This window comes from Patiria miniata, unplaced genomic scaffold (genome assembly GCF_015706575.1).
Source record: "Patiria miniata isolate m_02_andy unplaced genomic scaffold, ASM1570657v1 HiC_scaffold_1, whole genome shotgun sequence".
NCBI classification, from domain to species: Eukaryota; Metazoa; Echinodermata; class Asteroidea; order Valvatida; family Asterinidae; genus Patiria; species Patiria miniata.
Genome location: NW_024037047.1, coordinates 24712937 through 24727766, shown reverse-complemented (window position 1 = coordinate 24727766; position 14830 = coordinate 24712937). Strand labels below are relative to the sequence as shown.

Genomic DNA, 14830 nt, shown 5'->3' with positions numbered 1-14830 from the left:
GACGCAAAACACTTACTGCACATGTATGCGTTATGTTTAGCCCTCCACTTTACCATCAATTTCATGATCAAACTAGCCAGGCTCTCCACGTTTTGACTGGATATAAAGCCATTCTGAACAGTTGTTGGAATGAAGTTGAGCAAATATTACAATCAAGTCAAGTCGTACTTTTTAAACAATTTACATGCTTTTTTGCAAGACAACTTTTAATCCTTACACAAGAATTGTTTCCTTCCAGAATTTACGAACTTTTTAGAAAGTAGGTCATGTGGTTTTTTTTTTCCGAATTAAATTTTAACATGCCCTCAATGATTTTTGGCCTTACCCTACTGATCTTCTCCATGCAACTTTCATTTTCCAATCTCATATCAATAATAAACCTGTTTAATATTATTTGCGTGACCTTTATGATGAAATTTCATCAGAGATGGATTTTCGGTTCCTTCTTCATTTTATTTCCTCCGTTTCATTTTCTTTCCCTTTTCCCGTTATATATCAATTTTATTAATTGTAATAGATCAGTCAAATAAACGAAAATGCTCACCATTTCGAAAGACGATCGCACGTCACGTTTGATCTGCACACTACGCTGTGCCCTGCGGTTCCTTCTAAACTTGATGAACATCACGATTGCCAAGGCAACCAATGCGCTAAGAACACTGACCACAGTTACTATTGCGGTAAGTACTCCGTCTGAATCTTTTACGACAGCTTCTTCTTTATCTGATAACAAGCAGGTCATTTGTTTACATGAGAAGTTAAATATTTTAAGGACAATCAAGCTATCTCTTTGCCGACATAGTAAAAATGTCCCAGATCCGATTTAATTCGGATTCCGGGTAAAACTGGCTCCGATGCGTTTCAGGGTCAAAAATTACATTTGCCATCCAAATGACACCTTTGTCAAGGTTTCTGGGGCATCAAAATAATCAAAAGAAGTGTCATTATCATTCAAAAAGTGTCATTCTAACTCTCTAAAAAGTATCAGGTCATGACCCGCATTTGGGTCAACTCTGACCCGGTACCTTTAAAAGTGGTTATTACACTTGACTAAGTAAAATGAACCACTTGACTGTTTGACTGGTTCAGACATCAGAATCATAAGCATTCCGTAAATATAAGATAACGTAACCTTTTTTTTTCAGTTTATCATAATGTGTTATAAAGCTTCGTCTTTCTGATAAGGAACTAATCCCATTTCTGAACTTTTTCAAAATTTCAAATCGGGTTTATTATGCGACGATGGACTCATTCAGAATATACATGTAGCCTATATTATGAGAGAAACGGTAAATTGAGTGGATACAATTTTGCCATTGCAACGCAAACTGTAAAGCTTATGAAATGTAGTTTCGACTATTCGGGTTGGATCAACTGTTTTGCTTTCTCTTCAGTGTGTCATAAAAGGTGGACGAGTCAGGCAATTTTCAGAAAAGAAATAATAAATCCGAGGCAATATCGAAAGAGATATCCTCTCTTTCAAAATGTTTATTATTATATTTTCCTGTGAAAGGCATTGCTGATGCTAGTTATATTTTACGCATGGCTGATGCTAGTTATATTTTAAGACAATTGACCTGTAATGTGTTGCAAGAGGTGCACATTTTGCCACTGAATACCCAAACTTAAACGACCAAAGAAAACACCTGAACTTTGTTAAACGTTCAGATAAATCATGCTAAAAAAAATATGAAACCCATCGTTAACGCAGTAATTTGTTTGAAATTGAAGAAAGTAGCATAAATACGTCAACATGAGTACATGTACCTATTATTGTCCTGCACATCTAAATTTTAGAGTGATTTTATAATTGCAAATACACGGCACACAATGGTAGCTCTAAGCTCTTAACAGTTTTACATTTTAAGGGCCGAGGAAATCCTTTTTACGGGGGGGGGGTGCATATGACGCTTGGGGCGCTGTTTAAAACAATATTTATAATCACATTTTATGGCCATTTCAATAGTCTTCATATGTTAAATGTGAAGTAAATATTGACTTTTAGTCCATTCTTTCTTTATTTTTCCTTTATCTGTATTCTTTTGCTGGTGTGTGTGTGTGGGGGGGGGGGTTGCAAAATTCCCTACCCCTTACCCGTTGCGACGCTTTATTCGTTCATAAAATATGAGCACAATTCTTCCCAAGGTGGGCAAATTAATTAACCCCTTGTTTTTAAATAGCTGCCATGCCCCCTAAATGGTACTTTTTGTGGTGGCTCCCAATTTGGAAAACACTTATAATCTATATAATTATGTCTTTGTGAACTTTCCTGCTTTTGTGTGGGAACAACCGTTTTCACTGCGGGCAAGGTGAGTCCCGCCCTTTTTTTAAAATGGATGCTGGGTACATTAAGAGGAGGCTGGCCATCTGTGACCAGCAAACAAGTACAATACTCACCTGCACAAGACGTTATCAGCGCTCTGGTGCTCAGTGACTGGTCACTGCTCGTTGCAACGCACGTTAGGTTACTTTCTTGAGGCTCGGTGCCAGGGTTTGTCACGATGTGCCAGCTGCTCACGTTGACCAGCCAAGCTCCGGTCCGTGCCTCGCTTTTAGTAGCGATCGTCTGATTGCCTAGCATCCATGTGAAGCTCCAGACCCCAGGACTGGCGTCTTGAATCCTGCACTGGAATTGCCGCGTGGTGCTGGACTGGACGCAGACGGGGCCATACTCGGGATCGTCCAGCACATCTCCCGTAGAGGGATCCAGCAGATGCAGCGAGGTATCTCGTCATTCAACCGAAAAGTTGTCAAATTGGGAGGGAAACAAAAGACCTTAAAATCTATAGAGGCGTGTTTTTTATAAACTTTTCTGAGGGGTGGATTGGCGTCTTAACAACAATCTATAGTTAACGAATACAATTTTTCTTTGGTGGGTGTTTGAGGAAATATAGTCATAGGGTGGAATAAAACCCGATGGTTTGGAGAAGGTTATAATAGTGTTGGAAATTGGTTAATTGAAACAAAGAAATTCTTGGATAGCGTTCTGACATATGCCTACTCACCCGTTATAACGAGCTGCACGGTCGCGTAATCATACAGTGAGACACCGTTAAACGCCGCGCACTCGTAGAGACCCCCTGATGACTCTGTTACGGGGTCGATAGTCAAACTGCGAGCCTTGTAGGTATCATTCCTGATGATGGGGTCGGTCAAGTTTTGGTCGTCACAGCCAGTCACCGTTTGGTTTTTGAAACACAATTCGAGGGAGGAGTATTTCCTGAAATCACCAGACAGGACGCACGTGAAGGTGATTTTGGATCCAACGGTGGCATATCGTGGGTTTCCTCCCGGGATCTTGAGTTCGGCCGCTCCAGCTTCAGAGAATTAAAGTGAAAAGGGAAGAGACGGTTATTGCGTTTGATTGATTTTGATAGGGGGGGGGCTGAAATGGCAGTTTCGAACTGTACACTTCCAGGGAGCTGAGATTGTCTTTGGAATTTTTCAATGGCCTTAATGAGCAGGGTAATTACAATGTACCGTTTTGAGCGCCAAAAACAGTGGATACGTGCGCTTTAAGTAGCTTTCGCATTATTGTTTATTATTATATTCACAATTATTAGATCCGTATTAAAATTGTACACCACCGATTGGAAGAAACAAATCATCGGCTTGCCCTGTGCGCTATGTGCGTCTAAAAGTCGGTTACTGGACTGACGCATCAACTGGAGTGATGCATCAACAATAGCTGTATTAAAATCTCGTGTTTTTAGGATCTGTGCGAACACGGCAGAGCATCATTGGAGTCTTCCCGCCGAAATTATCTAAATTTCCTTCAATTCACATCTCACCAGTCATTATTCTCCTCTTTCTTTACTTTGATATTGTTTAATCGAAAAATAACGGGCTTACCTGTGGAAACATGCAGACAAGTCAGTGCGAATATCAAGAGGAATAAAACCGCCATGTCGCACAAAAGGCTGGGGAAAATGTTAAGTTGTGGCTTTGAAAATGAAATACTGAGAGTGTGGATTTCTAAACATAAACAAAGCAGCCTGTGTTGCGAGTAAAATTTCCCTTTGAGCACAGTTTTACTTTCAGTGTGAACAAGCGAATGAAAATATATTATTTTTCATATTATAATTTTTGGTGATAATTTTAACCGTGCGTCAATGCGGCAACCATTTTCTTTGTGTTGTTTATATTACATCCATGTACACATTGGGTTTCTGAAAATGAAATACAGTGATATCAGTAAATATTCATGCCTGTAGATATGAACACAAAAACAAACAGGAAACCCCAAGTGTTAAGAGTTTTATTAGCTCCCTTGTATAGGTTTTCCCAGTTATTTTAACACTTGTATCAAACGAATTCCCTATATCGATACTTTAATTTCGTCCCCGAACATCGCCAAGCTCAATTCTCAATTTGAATTTCAAAAAGCCACCACTAGATTTCATTTAAGGTTCAGTATAATTCAAATTGTTAGCATTCCGATTCACACAGTGAACTTTGTTCAGCCCGTCAATGCGTTGTGCCAGCAATGTAGCATAGAATATATACCGGAGGCCAGAGGTTGTAGTTCAAGTTGGATTAGTGTAATGGTAATACTCATACCACTGGACTCAACTGGAAAGTCCCTGTAGTGTGATGAGTACGCAATACCGTGGCACTAAAATGCCAAAAACAACACCTCGATTTCTTCGTTGGAGATTCACCTTACACGACTAACTGTGGGATATCGACTTGGAGTATATGAAACACTGAGCCGACTTTATCGAGAAAAAAGGTGGTGTTAATTTAATTTTCACAAGAAGTATGGGGATGGTAAGGTCCAGTAGTTATTATTATAATAACTATGTGCTTTTGGGATTAATATTTTAGCAAATATAATTATAAATATGTAATCTACTGACGCAAAATGGCGAATGTCTCCATATTTTGATAAATTAGTCTATGGAATAGCCACTTGCACACAAGCGTATATTATATTCGCACAGTTTCCGCGATTAATTATGTAAATGATACTGCGTCTTGACTTCTAGATTTTGACAATCCGGCGGGAGACTTCTATCAGTAGCCCAGCCCGAACATGTAACATGACCAAACTCCGGGGGGGGGGGTCAAATAGGGCCACCCCTATTTTTTTTTTATGTGACGTCGCAATAAAGGCAGGCAATGAGTACACCACCACCTTAAGCGGGCCCCAAACCCCACACCGTAATATTTTAAACCCACTTTTGGTAGGACCAAAATTTGTTTTGGGCCCCACCCCCAAAAATTGTGTTCTTGATCCGCCCTTGCAATCCCGTGACTGCATGAACACAAATTCGATGGCACGCAGCTTCCGAGATCTGATAAAGCTTGTTTTTGTTTTTCAAAATTGTTTTTTTTTCTTTCTTGGAAGTAGGTAAAATACATTAGGACTTAGGATAAATCAAACTACAGAAATTTTGTATTGTTGGAAAGCCACTGATTTTTTTCTTTATTCCATGTATATAACTTGAACAGTCAAAGGTGGGGGTTATTCCTCATTATGCCAAGGCATTTGTAAGGCATTTGTGTAAGCTGGGCCTGCATCACAAAGCATGCAGCGTCATCGTGATCATTAATAATTAATATTAACGGGAGTTGTTGCCGCAGTAGTTGTCATGATGTTAACTTCACGGTAACCGAGACGGGGAGGGCCTTATAACCCATTGAATGTATTGAAATTCCAATTCATCTGCAACCAGTCTGTGTTAAATAAACTTAAACTTTTGAATTGAATTTCCGTGTCTTAGCTTCCACTCATTTTACCCCCTTTTAAAATTATCGTTCCATTTATTCCATTTGTGATTTTATGATTTGACTGTGATTTTCTTCTTTTATGTAGGTGTGATAGCTTTGGTGCTTTTTTTAGCCATTATAAATAGCGAAGATTTATATGTTAGTGATAGTATTTTCTTTTGTTTGTTAACCAGCTTTTGGAGGGCATTTCCATAATCAAACAGTTTAATTTAAGCTGCCTGGAAATTATGTTGTATTCTCGTTGGATTTTTTTTTTGCGTGGTTTACGTTTCCCTCTTAGTATTGGATTGATTTTTTTGTGTTTTTTCTTTTAATATTATGTATATTTTTATATAAACAACCATCAGCATGTCGTAAAATAATGCAGCAAAACTTATAATCCATGACGTTTATTTTTTTTTCCAATTTCTTTCTCTTCTGTAGGAACCTTGATAAAATTTTTCACATCATGTCGGTTGCGTACACAACACTTCTTCTGTTAACACTTGGACTTTATGCAGCAACCCACAACATATGCCCGGCAAACTCAGGTGAGAATCTTGTGATAAGGGTACATTGTGTGTATTGTTCTTCAAATTTCAGACCATGGTCAGTGCAAAAATTCTATTCAAAATTCACTCACAAAATTACATACTTTCACGCTCGGTCTAGTTTAGCGAACATTCGAAATACTGGCCACTTGCGCACATGAAATAATTTACACGAAATCAAACACTATAAGCTAATTCTTATTTTCTTAGAAAATAGGTTATTATTTGAAACCCTGTAGAGGCAATAATTTATGGGATTATGTACGAAGCAGATCTAAACGGATTGACGCGTTTAAACACAGCCATATTTTTCTATGGTAAATCGTTTACGAAATAACTGTTAGATTACTAAGAATTTTAAGTATCGTTTTGGCATACAGTGGTTTTTAACTTTGACACAAATGATATTTAATTAATAATATTAAATATTTATAAAGCACACGTGTCGGCCAGATTCTGTGCTCTAGGCGATACATAAGGACATGTTGGTGTAAACCCATTACACTAGATGTCCAATATGGATACCGTGGTAAACCGTACGTTTGTTACTTGGTTTCAGGTAACAGTACTCACAGTGCTTTTGGTACAATCAACTACGTTCAACGAGGCCTATGGCACCAAGTACACTGCCCTTCCTTCCGTCCCGGTGAGGCCATCAGTCGGGTCATTTGGTACAAGCAGGATAGTCCTACATCTCCTGAGCAAACTTTAATAACCCACAAACCTATGGAAGACTACCCTGAGAGCGACAGGTACGGATTCGGGACGTCTGGTTTCAGCCTCGTTATTAAAGGTGTGGAGGTTAGTGATGAAGGAAGGTATATCTGCCAAGTCATACCGCGAGACACAAAAGACCGTGCTGCCCAAATCTTCATCAGAGTAATAGGTAAGCTTTTTGTGGCATGTTTAGCAAATATTTCATAAAAGAAAGGAAGGCCCCTATCTACAGTTTGTGATTGGATTCGGATTAGATTTGAGGTGGTATGTGCGAAAAAGAGCGATGTTAAAGATTGTCTTATTCGATCTCTCAATTAATATTCGCTTTTTGCCGAATGTATCAAATTAATGGACGAATATCCATGAGCACTACCCATTTCACAATCCATTTTTTTTTTATTCTAGATGCTATGTGGTGCGATCGGAGGCAATTTTTGACCACTTTAACCAATGTTGTTTTTGAGGAAAAGATGGTGGTGTACTCATTGCCTGCATTTATTGCGATGTCACATGAAAAAAAAAATTTAAAAAATGGTTTCGGTTTTTTTTTTTTTTTTTTTTTTTTTTTGGGGGGGGGGCATGGCCCCCTTTGGCCCCCCCCCCCCGGATCCGCCCTTGGCACTACCAGGAACTTATTCCAGGTATACCCCAACGGCTTATCAGTATGTCCAAGTCCCATCGAGGACACAGTAATGTCAAACTGTCAACTTCAACACAGGCGATACCTTTCCAGGAGGCAGTAGTCAGGTATCTTCCACAGCTAGTTTCCATCGAGGACGCAGACAGACGCTACCGTGTGAGTGCGCGTTACAGACACCAGACGTAGTGTATTGGTCAACGGGAGAGGGCGCCACTAACGATACACAGATCGTTGGTGCACGTTTCTCCGATGGTGTTACCCTGCAGATCCAACATGGCGCTGATTACAGCATTGGAAGCGACGCTTCACTTACAGTCAACTCCCTGAATGACGTGCAGGATACACAGAGATTCTGGTGTCACGTGTTCCAATCAGCTGGTACTCTCAGAAATTGCGACACCTATACCAAAATATCAGGTAATGCAAAAAAAAAAATAATCCACGGAAAGGCTTAGTGTTTCTTCGGTGTCAAAGTTATTGCCACCAAAAAAAAAAAAAATAAAATAAACAAAAACATTTCTAAAATAATTTTCACTACAGATTTGAAATTCTTCCTTTGTCCGTTTTCAAACAGTTGCTTTACATTTACTCTTTCTTTGATGTAGATGAGTTGGAATCAGCCAGTGATGCACTGAAGGTCTCGGAAAGATCTTTCTACTTGAGAAACGACCCGCAGCAGATACTTCCTTGCCTGAGCTGGACACCTGATGGCACAGCTTGTGAGGTGGAGTGGAGTAAGCTCGACAACCCAGATCGACAGATGCTCAGCTACAACCTGTCGACTGGTGTCGTCGATTCTAGTCCTGAATTCGATCTCGCCAGTGACTTTGGTTTATTGATTCAGTCAGTTGATGATGACCATGCTGGAGTGTATCGATGTGCTGTGGGAGATGAAAACCAGACAGATGTTGAAGTCCGAGTGATAGGTAGGTGCAAGGATTGGATTTACGCAGTGTTTGAAATTTGAGACCCCAATTTGGTAATGACAACAATGTTATTAGAAAGGTTTTTTTTTTCTTTGTCAAGGCATCATTTCAACCTACCTGATTATTTCCTTTCATTACAGGTGATCGCTTTCCATTGGACGACGGCATTGCTACAGAAGGTGACAGCGTGACCTTTAAACCTAAAACTAGGTTTTCTCTTCACTGCCCGGCTCTCTCGGACATCTCCTTGACAACCAAAGCAACTTTGTTCTGGTCCTTTGGCGCCCCTGATGCAAAGTTTACCACTGTGATCGGCACACTGAATTTGCCAGATGGTCCCAAGAAGATGTCTGATCTGGGAGACAACGGTTGCCTTGACATATCAATGGAGGGCGCTCTGCTCCTTAACGACAGTTTTCAAGACGGTGAAGTAAGGTACTGGTGTCATGTCTTCCCTGCGAATGACAGTCTGATCAGATCATACGTGGAGGTGTTCATATACTGTAAGTTTATGTCATCTTGGGCGTTACATCGTAGAACCACGTTTCCTGTTGTCTGGTTGCCGCTGAAGACTGAATTTAGTGGTATTGCGCATGCCTACACTGAAAATTGCCGGGGTTAATTTTACCCAGGAAGGGGTGAAAACTGCAGCTACCCAAAATTGGTTTGTTACATAACCAATTGTTTGGGTTAGCATTCCTGCTGCATTCAATCAAAAGTTGTGGTTATACATGGACCAAATTAAATTGGGTGTTCTTGCAGTTTTCATCCTTTCTTGAGTAAAATTAACCAAAGCAAATTGTTCAGTGTAGGTATGATAACTTAGGCCGTCCAGTATTCTTCAGTTGATTCTGCGGCCGTCCAGTCATTCCAGTTACTGACTCACCATATCGACGTCGGTATGTCAGGGGGAGGTGAAATCTGAAATCGCTCTAAAATACATGACATCATAACTAACACTATCGTTATCTAAATAGTTATTTAGAAGATTTACTTTTTAAATCAAAACTTGTTTTTCTCCCCCCCCCCCCAAGTCTAAATGTTAGGTGTCATGCTATGAAAAGAATGTTCATATTATGACATTTCATATTTAACCTTGTGGTGACCTTCAAGCGCTCATGACATATGTAAACCTTATCTATAGCTATTGATACGATTTTTTTGCTTGTTAGTGCCACCTGTTTATAACCCATTTCTGAAAGTGGGATCTTTGTTCCATAAAGAAAAAAACAATCAGAAGCATCGTAATTTTCTGTTTGATATTAATGAGTAATGCTCTGAATATTATCATATTGCCAAATATAGGAAGCGCGAACTTTATTGTAGATGCAATTATTGACAGTCGCATTGGTGGAGGATCTCTGCGTATAATGAATATATGCTTTGTTGATACTAATCCTTATAAAGATACTATTGATAGGGACTACAAACCTCATTGAACTTTCAATGGTCACTAGGTGTCAGATATGAATCGTTTTCACATCTGGTTATTATTTTCATTATACAAAAACCTATGACGTACACTGTAGTCATAGGAAAGTGAAGTTTTGAAGAACAATTGTTATAAAAAGAGCATGTTACGGTCATTGACCTCTCATAGGTCAGCAGAGCTCAAATATTAAATGCCGCCATATTTCAAAATGTTTTTCACGGCATGATTAATCTTTTTGTGAAGTTTCATGCTTCCATCACAAAATATTCAATTCTTGGAAATATCGGCACAATGCCGCTCCATTGATAAGAATATATATGTTTTATTTTTGTGTTGTTTTATTGGTATTTTGATTTATTGTATGCATTAGATCCTGAATCGTCCTATATCGTCGCCATCGCTGTGTGCGTGCCTTTATTCGTCATCGTTTTTGGGATTGTTGTTTTCCTGATCTGGAAGCGGCGTCGACGATCTTCGCATCACAGAGAAGACAATGAGAGAGGTGACTACAAACGGCTACATAAAAAAGGTAGGCAACTGAAAAAGTCGATCAGAGAAGTCTATGGGAGAAATTATTTAACGAATTGTGAAATAGCTGGACATTATGCACATTCACTCGTTTATTAACATCCTTGCCAAAATATTCCGATGGGATTTGTTCTTATAATTATATGTATTTTAAAGTTAGCTTATCAAGAAGACGGCTGTACTTGGAGACACCCTCAAGAATCAACCTAGGTTTGGTAGCAATCGAACATGGGAACATGAGCATTGGGGACGCATTGCTTCAATTTTGTTTAAAATGTGAAGTGAAGAATTGATAACTGGTAATTTTGTATCTTATCTTCACGAAGAAATATAAGAGAGGTACAGTGTATTGATTTACAATACTGCATGGTTATAGTTCAAGTTCAATGTAACTGGCAGACCAATATGTATTGATTTTAAATGTTTTTGCATTTTATTACAGAGTCAGTTTGGCATTTGAGGACACTTGCCAAGAAGATAAAAGCGTTTGTGAACAGCGAATTGGGCAGAATTCCAATTACACCATGGGTTGATAGGGACGATGCTTGCTTCGCATCAATAGATACAGTCTACAAACCCTTAGAGATGTTCGTCAATGTCTCCTACTTAGGAATCACTGTAAAGTATCAATTAGACTCAGAGTCTGGTATCTTTGATGATGGTATTCCAGAATTGGCCAGTAAGCATGCTATAATACAAGGTAGACGGGGTTGTGGTAAGACTACTTTTTTGTACAGACTGATATGCGACTGGGCCATGGGAAGGGAACGTGCATTATGGGGTAGAGATCAGATAGTTGTTCTTGTCCCAGCTTGGTTGCTTATTAAAGCTAAAACCATCGGTGAAGCAGTCGTTGAATACATGCTTCCAAAAGACGCAAAGATTTCGGCTGAATCCATTAACGCACACTACGCACGAGATAAAAACAACCTGACGATTTTGGTTGATGACTGTAATGACAAGGACGACATTGACGCTGTCATGAAAGTAATGAGAGACAATAATTTTCTTGCCTGTCAAATAGTTTTGACGACTAGAAACTCAGAGTTTGCAGAAGCTGCGTCACGAAGATATAACATGCGCCATGTCACCATCACCGGCTTTACGCGCAGAAATGCTATCAAATACATCAATGCAGTTTTGGATGCTGCTGAAGAAAGAAAGAAAGCTACCCGTGAGCACAAGGCAGTCAAGAGTAAAGCTGAACCTAAATCAGGATGGACTGCTGACACAAACACCAAGCATCTGCCCAGGACAGAAGAGCCTCCAACAGTGTCATCTGCTCCAGAAACAGAGGAAAGCACTGTCGCAGACACATTTTCGGAGAAGACAGAGCCACATAAGACACCTACAACAAACAACAAACGAAATCTTCATCGATATCTAGAAGAGGACATTCTTCAACCAGATATTTCAGGCCTCCCAGCTGTCTTGGTAGCTCTCTGTCAAATGTCAATCTGGACGAAAGAAGATGCCTTCAAGCCTGACATTACCATGGCAAATTTGTTTTTCAGATTGGTCAAGTGCATGTTCGACAGGAGCGAAGGTCTAGAGGTAGGTGTCACTGAGGGAAACCAACTCAATCTGCTCACGGAAGAACAACAAAACGTACTGGTAGAGATAGGTAGAGTGGCTTATTCAAGACTCGTTGACAGTTACGACTTCTTGAGTTCGTCAGAGAAGAGAACAAACGCCGTGGAAGTTGCAAAACAAGTCGGAATTCTTCTTCCATTACAGGTTGAGACCAAGGTTAAATCTACGGAACAAAATACTAAGGCAGGTTTATCAGAAGTTGAGATAAGGACAGGGTTTCTTTGTTGTAAGCGGAAGCAAACTCAACAAAATGTGGCTGAACGAGTTCCGATAGGACAGGACACAGAGCTCACCCCTCTGACAAGTCCTAAGGATGAACAGGTTTGTTTTGTGTTGGAGATTATTGAGCAGCTATGTGTTGCTGTGTTTATCGCTCGGACCACAGGACAAGTGAAAACAATGTTAGAAGACACGAAGATTAGCCACGGGGAGATTCTCCAGAGATTTTCAAATGTATTCCAGTTTGCTATTCAGGATAATCAGTTTGTCAGAGAAGCTCCTGTTGCTTGTTGTGCGAAGATCATCAACAGGGGATACAGTCAAGTCAGGCCCCTCCATGCTGTGCAGAAGTTCATAGAGTTGTGTCTCCAGCTAAATTTCGAGGGGCAGTGTGAGGGCGCCTTGAACAAGAAGCTGAAATCGATCTTTACTGACGGAAGGGTCCGCTTAATTGGGATATCGAGTTACAAACTGCGTCTGTTGTCATACCTAATCGAACATGCCCAGCCTGTAGATGAGAGCAAGCTGAACATTAAGTCGGTTGAATTGCTGCGGATTGGTAGATATGACTGGTCAGAATTTCAAGAATACATTGAATATTTTAGTTCTGGGAAAGGGGAACCTGAGAATAAGAAGAAGAAGGTGGAGAAAACGATACAGAAGAAAGCTTTGAAAACAAAACCCGAAGACACTCAGCCATCTACAACTGGAATCAAACAGGCAAGAGCTCCATCAACACAGAAAGGCGGCAAGAAACTGACAAGAGATGCCATGGAGGTCAATTCCAGCTTAAACGAGCCTCAGCCAATTGCAGAAAAGCAACCAAACTCCAAAGCTAACCAAACAACAATCCCAGATCCACAAACCGACGTGGAAAATAAACCAAAACTGGAAGTCCTTCAGTCTTCACCTCCAGTTGTAAGCGACTCAACAAATGAGGATTGTGGCAATGAGAATAAATCTATCGACTTGTCATTAGATGAAGCTATTGCATCGTATGATGTAATTGATACTAACAAGGATCTGGCTGTACCCATAAAGCTGCATGAGAGAATAATATCCAGAAACCGAGACATGCCACAGTTTCCTCCTGACGAGTCAGACATCAGTGTCTTCCACGCTCTGCAGTCTTTCAGCATACAAGAGTTATTAGAGTCACAGGCAGGGGAGTGCTACTCATCAGGTGCAGCAAGAGACTTGGCTCGCTACCTTCCGCGTCTGGAAATGCTTGAGAGTTTGGTTCTGGTTGGGACGATTCTGAGTTCTGACGCTATTTGTGACTTGGCAAAAAGTGCTCACAAACTCCCAAGCTTGAAAAAGCTGGATCTCTGTCTGAATATCATGTTCGATGACAAAGCTTTCGTGGCAGTTACAAATTTACTGCTACGTCAGTGCAGAAAATTGCAGGATCTTAGACTGTCTCTGTACAGAGTAGGTGAGAATGGGTTTGATGAAGTTCAGACGGAAATGATGAAGAAGGATGGCGAATACGGTTGGGGAAAATTGAAGACATTGTACCTGCTGCATGGATCCCCTTCCGAGAAGTTTATAGAATTCCTCAGCAACAGCTTAAAATACTTCCATTCTGTTGAATCTTTTCATATTTCGGCGCTTGATAAAGAACAAAGAATACAAGACAATACCCAGGAGAAGTTCGAACAAACCATGACAAATCTGAAAATCATGCCAAATCTCCAAGTCCTAGACATTCGCCGCATGGAGACATTGAATGTAAGATTGGCTTCTTTGAAACTCCCCAAGAAGGGATTTGGACTCTTGACAAAGTTCACTGGCCTGAGGAAGAGGTCAGTGAGCGGTATGGCCGAGTCGGTAGTAGATACGATGGGTGGTGCAGCGGGAGTCGTTATTTGAGCCGCGGTGTATGCCGGACCTGGGACTCCAATGCCATTTCCTGATGATAAAAACTAAGGCATTTGCATGTTCAAGTGAAATCTTGGACGGTGATGAAGTTTTTGAAAATTGTATATGTGATTGCTTTGCACCCTTTCATTGTTCTGTGTCGTGAACTGCAATATTCACAGAAAAAAAATCTCTATTTGACAGTGCCCAGGTACACCCGCATGAGATTGCGATGAGGTGTGAGGAAGTATTGGCACAAGCTCCGAATGGCCCTCAAAACCAACGAATAAATGTGATGATTTAATACTGTGAAAATTTTACAAAATTGTTCGTTGGTTGATTTACCATTCAAGCAAATTGTGATTACCAATGTCAGTTTTTGTTTAAGGATATTGGAACTGATATGACATTTCTGGTACTTTTCAACCGTCATTTTTCAACCAGGCAGTCATGCCTACCAGCTATCTTGGCAGCTCTCTGTTAGATGTCAATCTGGTTAAAAAAGAGTTCCCTTTAGGCCCGACGTTACCATGGCAATTTGTTTAACTGAGATTGACAAGTGCATATTCGACAGAATGAAATGTCTAGAAGTAGGTTTTACTAAATAAGACTTGGCTTTCTTCATTCTTTGAAGGTTGAGTCTAAGGCTGAA

At 40.2% G+C, this 14830-nt stretch overlaps 1 protein-coding gene across 1 annotated transcript; it reads left to right on the top strand.

Moving 5' to 3' along the window:
• Positions 1-6181: 6181 nt before the first annotated feature.
• Positions 6182-14190, top strand: LOC119732030. Its single transcript, XM_038205399.1, has 7 exons — positions 6182-6263; positions 6823-7149; positions 7699-8037; positions 8226-8546; positions 8687-9049; positions 10349-10507; positions 10949-14190. The coding sequence occupies exons 1-7, from the start codon at positions 6182-6184 to the stop codon at positions 14188-14190; spliced, it is 4833 nt and encodes a 1610-aa protein (XP_038061327.1).
• The last annotated feature ends 640 nt before the right edge of the window (positions 14191-14830 follow it).